This window comes from Corapipo altera, unplaced genomic scaffold, assembly GCF_003945725.1.
Source record: "Corapipo altera isolate COAL_440 unplaced genomic scaffold, ASM394572v1 22, whole genome shotgun sequence".
NCBI lineage: Eukaryota > Metazoa > Chordata > Aves > Passeriformes > Pipridae > Corapipo > Corapipo altera.
Window position 1 is genome coordinate 3,742,944 of NW_020884886.1, and position 17,113 is coordinate 3,760,056.

At 38.1% G+C, this 17,113-nt stretch overlaps 1 protein-coding gene across 1 annotated transcript in view; it reads right to left on the reverse strand.

Moving 5' to 3' along the window:
• Positions 1 to 9,463: 9,463 nt before the first annotated feature.
• STK32B (serine/threonine kinase 32B) overlaps positions 9,464 to 17,113 on the reverse strand; it is a 175,297-nt gene continuing 167,647 nt past the window's right edge. Inside the window, exon 12 of the mRNA XM_027642940.1 lies at positions 9,464 to 11,092. Coding sequence (XP_027498741.1) covers positions 10,954 to 11,092 — 139 coding nt within the window. The 3' untranslated portion in view covers positions 9,464 to 10,953. The remainder of the gene's footprint in view (positions 11,093 to 17,113) is intronic.

Here is a 17,113-nt window from a genome sequence, read left to right on the forward strand (position 1 = left end):
TCAGTAAGGAGTGAATGGACAAAGCTATATCTCTTGAAAATAAATCAGCTCGAGCCATATACTAGACTTGAATAGAATATCAATCATAGATTGTTTAAAATATGAAGTGGTAGGCAAGGGACCAAAACTACTTCCAGTATAAATGATGGTTTTATATATATCTGTTCATATTTAGTTTGTCTATGCATTTGTTCATGTTTAGTGGAAAGTAAAAGGCTTGAATTTTTCATTGCTGGCCATCTTTCCTTTAGATGTACTTTGGGGAGCAGACGCTGATGGCTATTTAACAGGGTTAATATCAGTCAGGAAAATTACCATCGGCATATCAGAAGAAAACATTTTCATAGCTTTCCGTTCAATGGCTTTTACCTTTTACCTTGAAAGTAGAAGAAAGTATTTCAGCTGACACTTGCTTTTATGTTGCTGCTTTGATCTTCCAATGGAAATGGATCTATAATAGCACTAGTAGCTTCCATTGCATCCTTTACATTGAAGAGACCTTTTCAGGTAACGTGATTTCTTGATAAAAGAAAAAGGATGTAGTGCTCCTTATTTTGTGCTCACTGCACATTCCTCTCTTTCCTCTACATTTTGTTGTTGGACTGCCTTACAGGCTGGCTGAATGCACTTTTTTAGCCTTATGAGCCCCATGTTGCCCTGTGATACACATCTCTGTTCTTTTGGAAAAAAAAAATTCTGTATTAGTGTTAATAGACACTCTTGCCAATTGCATTTTGTATTAAACATTTTTTTTCTAGCTCGCCCCACCCACTATGCCGTATTTTTCATACAACATAAGGGATCGTTAAATGTATTTGTGTTTTGAATAATATAAATTCAAAACCAGACCTCATTTCTAGTATGTCTTATAATCAGGATATAGTTGTTTTTAAATGTGCTTTCATAAAACGGTTGGACTTACCTAGAAAAAATATTTGCCATCTAAGAAAATGTTTGTCATCTAGTGAAAGACAAACCCAAAACATATAGGCATTAAGGTTTGCTGAAGCAAATAATTTTCTTCTAACTGATGTGGAAAAAAATGCCTGAAATACATCAAAGCTAACACTGAAATAGAAATAGAATTCATTCTCATTTTAAAAAGATGGAACTGAGAAGCGTTCCAGTCTCTCAGGATTCTGAGTTACAATTTGAACAGTTACATATGAATACTGATTAGAGAGCAGTAACTTTTTGTCCTGTAGCTGATCTTGAGAGCAAGCAATATATATGTGGTACTTGAACAGCATGTATTTAGAGCTTTTTTCCTTAATTTTATGTCATTGTGCTCTTCTTAACAGTCCTCTGTATAAGGAAATCTTGTTTTCTTTCATAGCATTGCACACCCCCCATCCCCCAGACTGAAGGTTTGTAAAATGGTCACGTTAATCTGGAATTCTTCAGAGAACTGGGGAGGGGGAAGACATGTTTCTTTCTACTGTGTGGCCACTCTCCTGGAAGGATATATTTTAAGCTCTCTGGACTTTGGAAAGTTTAACACACAAGTTTTCCATTTTCTGGAATAATTTTCTCAGTGTTAAGCTGTCATAGTAAGTGCTGGTCTAGGAGTATACTATCTCTAGGACAGCTGTAGGTCTAGCTAGATGGAGGTCTTATTGCCTCAAGAAAAGTAGGACTTTTAGACACACCCTAGTGCTTAGGACCTTTTACTGGTAACCTCTGTATGTCTGACACAGCTGCTCAGGTCCCTGAGATGCCTGTGAGGTCTTCCTATGGAGTGCTCTGAGGTCTCCCTGTGAAGTAAAAGGAAAGAGGAGACTCTAAGTACATGGTTCTGGGTTTCCTTGGACTCTGTGGCTCAGGCACCTAAATTTCCAGCACTTGAATATTTTAGCCACTCAAGTCCCTTATTAGAGCTACCTCAAAATTCTAAATTCAGAAGATCCAGCTAAGGCTGGTCTAGGAAGGATAGCCAAAGATGTGATTTCGTATCTCCACGGCAGAAATGGGATCCAGTGTGGTTAAAGAAGGCCTTTCTTTGAAGTACAAAGAATTACTGTCACTAAATCTAATAAAAAATTGATTTCATTTGAAGAAAAGACTTGGTGGGAAGTAGAGGTACTCAGTTAAGCAAAAATTCTTGAGAGAGGAAGAGGGTCTTTAACACTTGGGCATTGAAAGTGGGCAAAACCAAAGAGGTGCAGAAGAGAAGTTTAAAAAACTTCAGAAAATTTTGATGGAAACAGAGAAATTTATCTGATAGCATGAGAGAAAGCTTGTTGCAAAAATACTTTCCCTATTAATATGATACATACAGGTAACAATAAGCTATGGCTGGAGCAACACAGATATGTTTAAATGCTTGTTTTATGCTTAATCTTACCTTCTTATGTTAAGGAAAACACCCTTATTTGGGAAAACATGATTTAACAACATGAAATTATCAGATTCCAAATCTTAGGACAGAGTGAGTTTATTTTGTCTCCTAGAAACGCTCCCTTCTCTCCAACCTACTTAACATCCATTTCTATCTTTTCTGTCAGGAAGCCTGCAGATCTCAAATCCCTAGAGGCAAAGGAAGAAAGATTTTCGTTTTTAACACACTTGCAGATGTGACTGCATTATATCTCATTATATTTAAGCACATTATTTAGCTTGGAAGATTGAGCCTTCTGCCATCCATTGATGAGAAAAATCTGTTTTCTGTGTTACAAATGTTTTCCTGTGTATGTTCTCCTATCTGTATTTTGACTGTCATTTGTAAAGGGATATACATACCAAAGCTACTGGTGAACATGAGGCTGATGAACTAAGAAATATCTCTCACAGCCAACACTTTTAATTATAGATTAATATGTATATGCCATATAATGAGCATATCACAGTGTAAAAGATTACAGGGATGGCTGCATTATTTTAATGGAAAGAGTTTTAGAGTAAATGTCTTCAAGAAAAATACAAGCATATTTTCATCAGGTAATACCTTTTAAATCTCATAACGTTCATTTGTGAACTGACTGAAACAGTTGATAGGAAGTGAGAAAAGCTTTTATTTGAATTGTGCTAAATGGAAAAGGTTTAACTTGTTATTCTCAGCTAGTACAAATAAAGTAATGCTCCTTTTTCTTCAAGGAGAAAAATACAGTCAAATAATCCATTCATACATATGTATACTCTTCAAGAGAAGCAGGGCTATGTCCCTGTTACAGATAGTGGCTCAGTAAACCAATAATCTTGGTCCTACCAAGAAGAGTGTCAGCACAACAGAGTGGAAGGTGAAAATCAGCATTGACACAGTCAAGGTTGGAAGGAGCAAGCTCAGGGAGCTAAATGCATTGCTGTAGTACAAATACGCTAAACCCATGCAATAAAATAGCCCATAGCTTTGCTGTGCACATAGCTGTTCAATGTGTACTGATATTAAAAAAAAAACCCCAAAAACTTTCACTTCTTTTTCCCAAGACCCTGCAGTACTATGAAACATGATAGTATGAAGTGCTAGCAAGTTCATGTGTCTTAAATATGATAATGCAACCTCATATCAATAACTCACAGTCCTGATAGGGCAATTGTAAACAGTCAGCACTATTCACAGAGATTTTCCCAGAGACAGGCAGCACTTCATCTTAGAGACACAGAGAGCTTAATTTGTGTGGGAGGACTGAAAACCCCATGAGGGGAAAACAGAGAAATGTGTTTGTGGTGTGTGTTGCCAGGGGAATATTTGTGTAATTAAAGAGGAGACAAATTACAGTGAGGGTAATATGAACTAATAAAGGACTCAGAAAAGGCTATTTGTGTGGACCTATTAGTCTTCAAAATAATTTAAAAAAGTGGAATAAAATGAAAGACTGTTAATGTGAAATTTTTAAATATAGTTCACACAATTTGACCAGTAGAATTTAATATGTCTGCTACAAGTTTTAGCAGATACTTTACCTTGAAGAAAATAATGAGAATAAGGTAATGAAAGTTCCTGCCATAATGTGAGAGCACACTGTCACCTACATACTTTTAGGGCAATTTGTCTGCTCATACTGTGTGGTTATGCCTCTCATTTGCACAAAAAAACTATGCTACTTACTCAAATAGCTGTGCCTATAAGATGGGGAAAACATATTTCAGAAATCTCTTTAAAATATGTGTTAAAATACAGGACAAGCAGTCTTACTCTCTTTAGTGTTCTTACTTTTTTATTAGCTGTTCAGTATTAATGTGTGCCTCTGAAAAATATAATATTAAGCTTAATACTGAAGTAAGACGAATGCTAGCTGCAGGAAACCTTCTGAAATACTCTGACTGGTGGACTTGGTGGGGTTTCAGTAGGTTCTAAGCAATTCCAAGACCTTGAATTCCTGGAGTTTGTGACTCAACAGGAACAGAGTAGGTGGAAAACTGTGTCTTTTTTATGACAGGTGATCAGTGAGGTTGGGATGTGCCTGGGGGTGGTGCTTGGCTGGACCTTGGGAGGGCAGTAATTGTTCTGTGTCAGTCAAAATGGTGTTCAGCTGGGATGGATTTTTGTGCCGCAGTGTTCACATGTGGATGTTTGCGCTCCACAGCCCGGTGGAGTGAGTGCCCTGCCAGACTAGGGGGAAGGCAGGATTTATAGGGAACCATGCAGGTTCTCACCAAGGGGGTGCAGAAGCAGCAAATCAGCTCTAATGGCATCTCTCATCCTCTTGACATCTTCATTTCAGCTCTCCACATGTGCCTTTGGTTTGATTCTGCAGATGCAGTGATCTTCTACTCAGTGTGCTCTCACTGGCCTGAGCAGGACAGAGGATGAGGCACTGATTACAGCTCCTGGTGTCACTGCAGCAGGCTCTGCCACTGCTCCAGCCATTTCTGTACTCTCTAAAATTATTTAGCCTAAGCTTTCAAATATACACAGCAAATTTATGACCTGAAACGAGATGTTGCATATAATTGAATGCAGAAAAAAAATCCATAAATCTACATTATATGGGTACTCATTACATTTGTTAAGCTGATTTCACTGTTTCCTGCTGCCCTGAATACTTTTTCTGGTTTATCCCTGGCTTCAAGATGTATCTTACAAAGCTAGTTCAAACTGTAAATTCCTTGCAGTATTGCCTGACTTACCTTAATGTATGGATATCATATTTATTATGACTCAATTCTTGGAGCATCGTCTCATTTCTAGTTAACCACAACAAAATTGCCTCAATACCTTTACATATAAACTGAAGAATGTTATACTTGCTACAATATTGTATAGAAAAGTACTAATTAAATTGTACAGTACTCTTCCAAGAAGGACTTTTCAAGTACAAAATAATCACTGTGGGAAAATTTTAGGGCTGTTATATAGCACACATCAAAACAGTGGAAGGTAAGGTGCAAAAAATTGTCTAGAGCACTAGTTCCAATGTGGTTGTACCCACAAAATGTCTATGACTAAATTTAATTCCATTTAAAGGGGACTGATTTTACATAACTCTGTATTCATGGGCATACATTTTAAAAGGACTTGCATTTTAGGATTGTTGTCAGTTGTATGTCTCTTAATGGATATTGAAAGCTACAGAAGTTTTTATATGCTTACTTTGTTGTTTATAATGGACTTAAAGAAAGTCCCAAACACTGAACAGCAAAGCTTTCTGCCCTGTGTTATAATTTTGAGTCTCTGGGAGGACTCATGAGGACAGTTGGGTAATTTTGTAAAAAATGGCTTAATTGATTAGATGCATTCCTCCTTTCCAATTAAAAAGGACAAAAAGAGGGACTTCGTGACTCTGAGCCAATTTCATTGATGTATAGAGCATAGCTAATACCAGTCATTACTGAGGTCCCGATTGAACTGTGTGTTTTCTCACAAACATGATTATAGCAACCTCATTTGCATTGCTAAATGCATGCTAAAAATACCAAAACATTTTTCCCTGCTGGCCAGAGCATAGCTGATCCAATCATTAAAATATAGATAAACAGATGTAACTACTCTGATGGAAGCTGAGATGATTAAGCACAATATGCATAAGGAATCAGTAGTTAAGCCACTAGCATGCTCTCCAGAAGATGAACTAGCATGCTTTCCAGAAGCACAAAGCTCCTGTTTAAAAATCACAACAATCTATCATGAAAGTTTTTGTGTGGCAACAGAAGGATCTCTAAAAGCTTTACATCATCCCTCATTCAAAGTTTACCACATGTGCTAAGGGACTGAACTGTAACTGATATGTAGGAAAAAATAATTCCTGCTTTTCCTAGGAGGACTGATGACTTTGGCTGCAGCAGGTGCTGTAAGTTGTTGTCCCTTGTGCTGCACTAAAAGGCAGAGTCTGAGCAGCCCAGCACTGCTGACAGGTGGGGTCTTGCCATTCCTTGCTTCTTAATCAATCTGCATAGAGGAACTCGCTCTGCCATGAATGAAATCTGGGCCAAATATAGAAATAATGGAGATTATTTGCAGGATTTCTGGTTTGTTCCAGGTCTCTTTTTGGGGCAGGAACTAGAGCAGTGAGGCTACCAGATGACATCTATGGGTTTTTTAATTAATACACTTTGAATATGTCTTTGCTTTCCAGCTCCCACCAAAACTGCAGACCTGTCCAAAACCTCTAAGCTTTTTCTGTGTTGGCAGTCAATTTTTTCATAGCAGAAGTGTTAGCATACCTAACCACCTGGAAAACTAAAAAATGCTTCATGTCTGATTCAGCCAACTGCAGGTTCTCAGTACATCCCATTACACCTATATATAGGTTTAGTTTAAACTGTCAGAAATTAAGTTTGAAGTAATGATCACGTGTCTCTGCAAGCAGAAAACATCTAAATGAATGGAATGGATGGATTGGTGCCTAGTCTTTCCTCTATTATATACTTTGCTGTCATTCTGAATAGTGTGCCAAGATCCATAACCAACCCTCCGATTCCCCCAAATCTACAGGAAAATCTTCTGGAAATATTACATTAATAATTTTTTTCAAGACTACAGATGAAAGTAGCCATGTGTACTTTATGACAGTTGGTAATTAAACATTTACAGTACTGTGCCAGTATTTAATACACAATGTAGAAGGAGTAAACTGAACAGAAGGTAAATCTGGCAGAGTTTAATGCCGAGTGATGCTGTGGGAATGCGCATGTGTGATCAGGACTGCTGCACCACAGAAGAAGAGGCACTGTAATAAACTGTGGTAGAAGCAAACTGCTTTTCCAGCTGTGTTAGACTTCTTTCCCTCCTCCTTGGAACAGAAATGAGAAAAAATATTTTTATCCTTGAAATGACTTGGAGAAACCATATGAGACTTTGGGAGTTAAGATCACTGGCTGCTTTTGCAAGACAATAAAGCTGTATGGAATAAATGAGTCCCAAGGAGTTTCTTTTGATTTTATTACTGCCCCTCTTTCTTTTTCTCCTCCGTATAACTGAGTATTTTGTAAAAACCTTCTATGTCTTATTTAGGTTCCCTTCCCTGTTTCCATTTCTGCTGGAAAGCAAGGCAAGAGTATGTTTGTGTCATTTATTGTTTATATAATACAACTTTTGCATGTAGGGATGAAAATTTTAAATCTCTCTTACTCCCATTGAAATGATCAGAAATGTTCCCATTTTTTCATAAGGATTAGACTGCATGTCCACAAGTTTTCTGTGCCATCACAAACACGATTCATCTGACTAAATGTCAGTGCACAATGTGAATGCCCACATCTGAGCTGTGTACACTGATGCTGTACTCCATGGAGGCAGAGCTACAGAGAGAACCATCTGCTAAAACAGACAGTCAAGACAGGGCAAGTGCACCATGTCTTAAAAGCTTGTTCTTTCCTTTTTCATCTTTATTTTTGAGCCTGGATCTGGCTAACTCATTTTTCTAGTGTCTAAAGTTAAGGGAGACAAGGCCCAACCAAACATTTCTCAGGTGTATTCCCAGGCTGTGTGACTTTTCTTGTAATATGTGTTCTGTCCTCACAAATCACATACTATTCAGAATGACCTCTATTTGTCCTCTTCTGAACAATTTTCAGGGCTTCCCATGACATTCCAGATCCTTACAGCTATGTTGGTCAAAAGAAGAAATGAAATAAGAGTGTAGGTGTCCCATAGAGGTGGTGGATGCCCCATCCCTGGAAATATTCAAAGCCAGATTGGATGGGGCTCTGAGCAACCTGATCTAGCTGAAGATGTCCCTGCTCATTGCCGGGGATTTGGACTGAATGATCTTTGAAGATCCCTTCCAACCCAAACCATTCTGTGATTCTTTGATTCAGTATTGCTTGTCCATGGTATAGCTGAGGGTATTCACTCATCTGTGTAATAACTTGACACAGATAATTATATGCAGCAAAAGGTACAGTTTGCAGTCAGTGGAAGTGCCATGAACTGTGGATAAAGCTGATTGGTGCCGTGATTTCACTTTTTTGCAATCAGTACAGTTGTTTGAGAAATGACTGTGTGGCAACAAGCATGAAATTAAAGTGTCTGAGTGAGCTTGCATTCATGCACAATACTCTGTGCAAATATATTTAAGTAGATGCAATCTATTGAATAACCAGACTGCTCTCAAAAACAGCTTAGTAAAACATTGGCAAAGACACCCAGCAACAGCCAGATCAGATTGCAAATATTTGGTAGAATCCTGCTGCTAATTAAATTCTATCTGCAGGAAACTTCTCCAATTTTTAATGCAGTCACCAATGAACTTCTTACACTCTAAAGGCTGTGGATCTTTCATTCTATAAACTTTTCATTCTATAAACCCAGGCTTCCTGGGGGCTATGTGTTCATTAGCTGGCAGTGCAGCAGGACAGAAGTGGCTCTGCAGAGCAGAGTGGCCGGCAATGCCGACCTCACATTCACATGAGCCACATTTGGGGAAGTTTCATTTCAGATCTTTTCTCACCTATTTCTGTGGTCTGTAAGCCCAAGGCTGGGCAGATGGCCCTAGTGCTCTCTTGGAACACATCTTCTAGTTTTGTATCATCCAAAAAGCATCTGATTCAGATGCTCCAATATGTACTAAAATGCAGTAGGGCTTTAAAGTTGAGACATTAACTTCAAAAATGCCTTCCCTGCCTAAATTAAGGTGCTAGCATGGTGACATCCTATGTGGTTGATGTTGTACAAAATCACCCACAACAACTCTTCTTGCTCAAAATAACTGTAATCATAGAAAGTAAAGCAAATGTGCAATTGCCTTTTTTTCTTCTTGTTTTTCCAATTGGCAAACTTTACATGGAAAATTTCAGTAAATTAGTGGTCCTGCTTAAAACATTCCATGGCTCTAGTCTATATAACCTGGGTCCTGCAAACATTTACCTATGAGTAGTCACATTAATTTCTATAGGATTAGTCAAGTAAATAAACATTTTCTTTCCAGGATCAAGATCCAGTTCAAGGTCCAAGATCATAATGCGTTTTGATTGGAACAGGACAATAGGTGTTTTCAGAAATTATGTGAAATATTATCCACTTTGGTCCTTCCCAAAGGAAACCAATGCCAATAAAATTAAAAAAAAAAGTCATTATAAGAAAGGATGGACATGAAACAGTTTATTCTAGGCAATGAAGTCTGTCCTCTTATGACCAGAGAAATTCTGCTCCTTTGCTTGATTTTATGATTATTTCAGTCTATGCCCAAATTAAGCAAGAAGACCAACACCATGCTTATGACAGATGTAAAATCTTTACCTTAGTACCTTTGTAAACTGCTTGTGGTTAATAGGAACACCATATCATTTAATGGAGCGATAAAAATCTGTATTTGTGAAAAAATTGTGACCAGAATTACATATAACACGAAACAAAATTTTAAAATAGATTCAATTACAAAGAACTTTGTTTTGTAAAAGACAGAATGGAAACAATATGGTAAAAATAGATTATTACAAATAAAATGCTTTTCACTCCCAAAAGCATAACTAATTTTTTTAAAAGGTTGAAATGAAATTTGCCTACAGATGGTAACCCTTCAAAATAAAAGGACAATAGGACAGAATTAGCATGCACTTATTATCAAAATGTGGATGCACAATTTGTAAAATACCACAAATGTTTGGAGTTGTGGGTGCTGTTTAAAAAAAAGAAAGGACTTCATGTCAGCAATATTTTGACTGAAGTATGTTTCTTTCTATTCAAGATAGTTGTCATCCAGAATAGATCTGAAAACAGAGACAAATGTAACTTTTTCACATTTTATAACACCTAATTATGGATCTGAGCAAATTCCTAATGTTTTTAGCTTTCCTTACTAAGCTGCTTTTCAACTCTGGCTCAGCAAGCCTGTTGTTACAAATAGAAAGGTCTTTCTTTGCCATATTACCATACATAACTAATGTGTCTCATCCTGCATCCACTAAAGTCACTATCAAAACTTTGACTTGGCCAGGGTCACATCTTTCACTACAAAGCAGAACATATGATGTTGAAGAACAGTGTGAATACACTCAGGCTACAACATTTTCAATGAATTTCAGGAATTTGAATGAAATTAGCCAGTGTTTGGCCTATTTGACAATACATTCATGTATTTACATCATGTACATATGTTATAAACTCAACAGCAGGTGCTCAGAAACAGCTGTGTCCAGCAGTTTCACAAAATTCCAAGCTGGACAATTTTAATTAACTGAGAGAGAGAGGGTAAGGTTAAGCCTTCAAGATATATTTGGCCCCAATATAAGGTTGTCTCTTGCAAGTAGCCAGGAATGCGGTAATCTTTGAGAGGCTGCCCAATGAATTGTTTCAAGTTTTCTTCCAGGATTTCAACAACGAAAGTCACACTTACTTAAAAAATTGTATTTTGCTGCTGATGGTCATTTTTCCAGTGGCAGAGTCAAAAGAAGAGCAGAGTTGTATGTGGAAAATCTCAACCACTGTGCTGTGCGGGTTTGTCCTTGGCTGGGGATCCTGCTTTTGAAGGGGTCAGACATCCCAGGATCCATGTGGTGAAGGAGAAGGTGTGCACAGAGAGGACCTTCCCTCCCCCTGCCCGTGTGGAAGCATGTGCTCCATAGGGTTGTAGCTCACTAGCTGCTGCAGCCTCTTGTGCAGCCGTGTCCCAGCAAATTGTTGTTTCGTCCATCTTGGAGTTTCTCGTGGCTCTGAAGGGATGCTCTGCTGTCAATGCTGGAAGTCTGTCCACCTTGGTCCTGCTGTCTTCTTAATCTGCCAAAGGTTTAAAACATTGATATAGCTGTTATGTGCAGGTAACTGTATGGAATGACAGCTGTTCCCTACCCTGTGGATAGCCACATACACCTTGGTATAAAACAGATTCCTGCACCATTTGATCTCTATTAACTTTTTGAACTTTACAGTTACCATTTCTTCTAAATGCTGATGATTGCTTCCTCCTAAATATGTGCAGTTAGGTCTTGGTCAAATCTCGCTCCCATTAAAGCTATCAAAACCAGCCAGCAGAGCAGAGTTCTTTCTCTGGCTTTAGCACCTCTGCTCAGATTGTAACTTGGCAAAACCTCCTGGTAGCTCAAGAATGATGAAGGCTATTGACTGGGCACACAACTGCAGTAAGTAGCTGCTCCCCTCTGCTGTCCTACAATGTTATCAGTAACCTTCATCAGTAAAAGAGAAAAATTCATGAGATGAAAGTATATTCAGTATTCCTCTTGTTATTACTTCATGTGTTATCAAAGCTTTGTAAGTGGTTTCAAGTAACAACAGCAACAAAATCTTACGTTGTTTAGCGACTGCAAAGTTTTCTTCTCTTGGCATAATTTTTTAGAGAACAGCAACAGCTTTAGCAGCACCTGCAGTCCCACCAATCGTGTTATCATAGAGCTTCTCAGCATTTCTGTTCTACAGTGTTGGTAACCTCTATGATTTCACCGTGATTCATGTGATATTCAGTGTTTTCCTCCAAACACAGACACAGTGTAAGTACTTTCAAGAAGGATGTAAAGATTCATGAGGAATCTATGAGGTAGGGACCAATTTTTTTGAAAACATGAACAGCTGCTGTTTTGAAGAAATTTTTTTCTGACTCTTTCTTTTCTCAAAATGGGAAACACCTGCTGATGTATTCCTGAAAAAGGCACCAAGACTTAGCACCAGAGACACTATGGAGGAACCTCTTTGTTACAGTGATTATAAATGGTATATGTGACATACTCTGAAAACACCGCAACTTTGCAAGTAACATTGAATACATTAAAAATGCTCATTAATGGAAAAGCATGCAAAAATTAAATTTCAAGGGTCAGTTTCAAAGGCTAAAATACTTTGCATGAAGACTATAGAGACACTATAATGAAGACTCAGAAGGCAATGTGAAGGGACATGAAAATTCTGTAATAGTAAAACAGAGGAATAAAGGAGGCTATTTAAAAATAATGAAAACACTGTCCAAAAACTTAAGCTGAAAAGCACAGACACAGGAAATGAAAATCTGTAAGACAGACTGAAAAAATAACAGATTAGGGGAACAAATTTCTAGAAGCATTTATCCTAATGGTGACTTTTTTTCAAGTGCGCCAGAAAGACGATGGCTACCATTGAGTCTAGAGGTTAATGTATGACTGAGTTATTAGAGGATAGCACAAAAAATATGACTCTCTAGCTGAAAAGCCAATGAATGATTTTCATCAATGTTCATGCAAATGAACTTAGGAGGGTTCCTTTCCTTATGAGAAATTTGCCCATTTTCTCCAGTTAAACCATCAGTCAAACAGCTTTAGAACAAGTTGTTTAAATTAATGTTGACAAAGCATCAAGACAGTGGATTTTCACCCAGGGACTTTAAGAAAATTGAAATACATATAATTTCTGCACAGCTGAATGGAGAATGTAACATACTTTTGAAATTGTCTTGGCACTATGGAAGACAGTAAATGTGATGACTTTGGTTTTTTGTTGATTCAGGGGTTTTTTTGTTTGTTGGTTGGTTTGTTTTTCGTTTGTTTCTTTATTTTCAACAAGGGCTTCAAAAAAGATCCAGGGGACTACCAGGAGAGTAATTGAGTTAGACTTGAGACTTGAAGCACTTTAGGATCTGAGCTACTGGTACAAGACAAGTACTTGTAGGCATTGACTGCAGTGCTTCGAAACTCATATTGCAAACTGTGGGTTGCAAACTTTGCAAACTGCTAAATAGTGAAGTGAGAAAAAATTTTGCTCTATGGAGACCTGAGGAATCATTACATTGGTATAAGACATGCAAGTGCTTTCTCCCTGAAATTGTGTATTTACTTTTTTCATAAAGTAAAAAGAAAAGGGATGAAAAAGAAGGCATTTACTGTACTGCTTAATTTAAAAGGGAAATAGGAATTCTCTCAATAACAACATGAAGCAAGAAAACACCAATTTATTTTTTCTGAGAACCACTCAAACTGGCACAAAGGCAGCATGCATGTAAGGAGCCTGACAGAGTTCAAAGAAGTGTTTGGATGATGTTTGCAGGCACATGGTGTGACTCCTCGGGATCGTCCTGTGAAGGTCTAGGGGTTGGACTCGATGGTCCTTGTGAGTCCCTCCCAACTCAGCAGATTCTGTTATTCTGTGATTCTGTGAAACAAAGCCCATGCTGACTTCAAAAGATACCACTGACCAACCTCAAATTTTTCGCTCTCTACAGAGGTTGTTAATATTGTCGATTTATTTCCATTATTTTCTTTTATCCTGGTCCTACTCCCCAGGTCTACTATTGAGGCATAATTAGATTATGGGGATTTGGAAGTGCCAAAGAAATATATTGTTTTAGCAGTGCTTCACTGCATTCCCTTTTCAGATATTTTCTGTTTCTGTATCTAGATTCACTACCTGTATTTACAAACTATTAAAGTAAGCAATAGGCTATTATCCTGCTGACATAGGAAGAAAATAACTGTTAATTAACTATTTAATAATTTATCAATCACTTTATTCACTGTTTAAAATTACTTTAAAGGTTTCACTCTAGGAGGTTAGTTATTATGGGCATATGAACACCTACTCACCAGTGTGCCCATGGGACTGGGGAACTGGACTAAGAATGAGGAGATGCTGATTCTGTTTCCACCTCTGTCATCCTTTGGACAAATTACAGTGCTTTTCTGTACCTCAACTTCCCTCTTGTTAAGTAGAGAAAAATATAGGTGGGGGAAGCTGAGGGGGAATTATACTTGTCCAGAAATCTCACATTTGAAGCTCTAGTCATAAATCTCAGCTGGATATGTTGTGGCTAAGAAAGAGAAATAAAAAGAACACTGAAGCCATGTCTGGACTGATGAAACCTTGTATTATCAAACCCATGCCCGCAGGAGGTTTTTCTAGATAAACTGGTGAGAGATCACTTTATAGGCTTGTACTTGCAGCTCTCGATTAGGCCAAGGGTGCAATGAGCAGGAACACACCAAGCAGCGTGGGGCTTTGCTTGTAGTTGCACATCAAATGTTGAGGCAGCTGCTGCCAAGAATGATGGAAGCTGAGAGCTGAGTGCTGCTCTGCGTCTCCCAGATCTGAATGAAATGGAATTACTGTTGGGTGTCTGTGATGATTAAGAAAAGAAGGGGACACATATAATCAAGCAAAATATAATTATGCTGCCTGTGTAATTATGCATATATACATCATAGAACATATAAAAATTCAGAAGAGAGCAGACTGGCTAAGAGCTAGCACAGAAAATCAAATACTGAACCAAAGACTGCTACAACTATGTCAGGCCATCACAAACATCTAATGAAACTCACTAGCAAGCTTGGAACCACCAGGGAATTGCATACAGCTCAGCTTTGTTCACTAGATGAAGAAGAATACTCAAGTTTGTCTTTAGGCTGCTTAGTAGGATAAGTTCAGTGACAAAGGATGAAAAGTTGCAGATTCAACATAACTGTCAAAATTTCAGGTTTGCTAAGTCTTTCTCCCAAACAACTGCAGTTTCAGAAAAAAAAAAAAAGGCAATTGTTCTGTATCTCTCTTGCTCCAAACTGCAGATAGGCTTGGATCAAGACCCAGAAAAACCTTAGCACAGCAGCTGTGTGTGCACAAGCAGTTTCTTCAATTAAAATATTGGACTGTTACAGAACTGAAATTTCTCTCTTTTGATGCATTCTTGATTCCTTGGTGTCAGATCCAGAGCAGTTTTCCATCATATGATCTCAGCTTTTAAAAAATGTGAGTACCTTGACATGTTTCCTGTAATCATGGCAAAATAAATACAGTCTGGGCCATTCTGTTAAAAAATGGCACTGGTGCAATAAATCATTTGTAGGAAGCTACTTCCCAGTGAATGACTTATCTTGCCTTTAAGCTAATGCAGCTACAGGCTGTGATAACTCGAAAAAGGCCCAGGGAGAATAAATGATTTGATGGGGACTTTGTTGTGGATCTGAACAAGATACCTCTTCCTGTGCTGAATTTTATTGGTTGAGAATAAATAATAAAATGGCAGCTGTGGATGAAAAAAGTGAACAACTAGTTCTAGTCATTAGTCATATGGAACAAAAAAACCCGCAGGGAAAAGAGGATGAAAATGAGTTTGAACACTGTCTATTACATTAATTCCATTCATATTATTCTACAAATACATAAGTAGCCTCAGAGTAGTCTCCCCACTTATGCTGGGAACTAAAAGTGGTCCTGCTGAACCAATAAAGAGAGAAGCTGAGTTTTCCTTCCCTTCATCATTGATCCATGTAATATTAATAGTGTGTGACACTGAGCATTGAACAGACTCCTCTCCAGCAGTGAGGAAGAAAGAGGTTGTACCAGCCACTACAAGAATGCATCAAGAACAGTAACCGAACCTCCAGTCACGTCTTGGGCTTTGTCAGTATTTCTGGCAAAGAGAAAAAGCCTGTGTGAGCCATGGAATGGTTTTTAAGATTCATATTATCTTAATAATTAGATATTATAATAGGGTTCCTGCAGCATTGATTTCTGATGCTGGATCTTGAATCGGATATTGGTCAGTAGAAGGGAATTCAGTGGAGAGGGAAAAATTCTTGGTCTAAAACCCCCGTAGCAGTACAGAACAGTGACATCAGGCTTTATAAAACGTAGTTGCTGTGTTTGAGAGCTGTATGGAGGCTGTCACACTGCCTGTTACTCTTGTCTGTTTGCTCAGTACATGATAACACCTTTGTGCAGCTGATGTAGTCGTCAGTAGGTCTTGCCAGACTGTCAGTGGGAAACTGAAGCCTCAGAAATGCAAGTTGTTTCAAAATGCTCTCAGCAGCCACAGAGAGGACAGAGTTTCTACTGACAAAAGAGACCTCAAGCCAGGCAGACCTGCCCCTCCTCTGAGACTCTCACACTTACCACATCATACAGGAAAATCTTTTTATTACGGAAAATGTACAAGTGAGTTTGCCAGTGTTCTAAATCAAGTGCCCTGGGTGTGGAGGAAAGAGAATGGTCTGAGTGGGCAGTGGATTTGCTTTGCCATTTCTAGATTTAGAATTTTACCTTGGTCTCTTGATATTTCATACACTTTCCTGGAAAAAAAACAGATGCTTTTTCTTTTGGTTTGGAGAAAAGGAGGACATAATAAGATGAACTCTAAAAGTTGTAGTTTTATTGTAGAAAAAAACCCCTACTCATTGAAACTTTTACATTCCTTGAAAGAAGCCCTCAGGAACAGATAAATCTGTGGAATATTTATCCCAGTTATTCTTCACAAGGGAGGGGGTCTGAGGTCGGAAGAGATGAGGCATGTCTATGCTGCTTTTTGAAATTCATGAATCCTGAGGGACAGTTTGCTAAATAGTTAGAAACCCCCCTCAATTCTATGATTTAGCAGCTACCCAGAAAAAATGCTGATGGCTTGTGCAGATGGCCTTGCTAGAAGGCTTATTCTGAACATGCCTGAATCAGAGGAGAAAAAATGACTGATCTGTCATGGGGAATGACTGTGCTCAGGAAGGAATTATTTCATCTGCATCTCTCTGATCATGTCACTGTGTTTTGTCTACTGGAGCACAGACATAGAAGTTCCGAGGGGGATTTCAGAAAAACAGTAAATGTCCTAATGTCCAAATTCAGTATTTTTAGAGTATCAGTTAGTAAATACAGGCTCTTTCAAAATGCAGCACTAAAACCTTTTCATTCCCAATAGAAAAGATCTAGCAATGAGATTTTGTGAGTATTTAGTAGAAGCCAGAAAGCGACAGATATAGGCATTCTTTTGCTATATCCTGAAAATAGAAAAAAGAAACGTGAAAGTTATGCCATATAACTGAAATTGCTGGA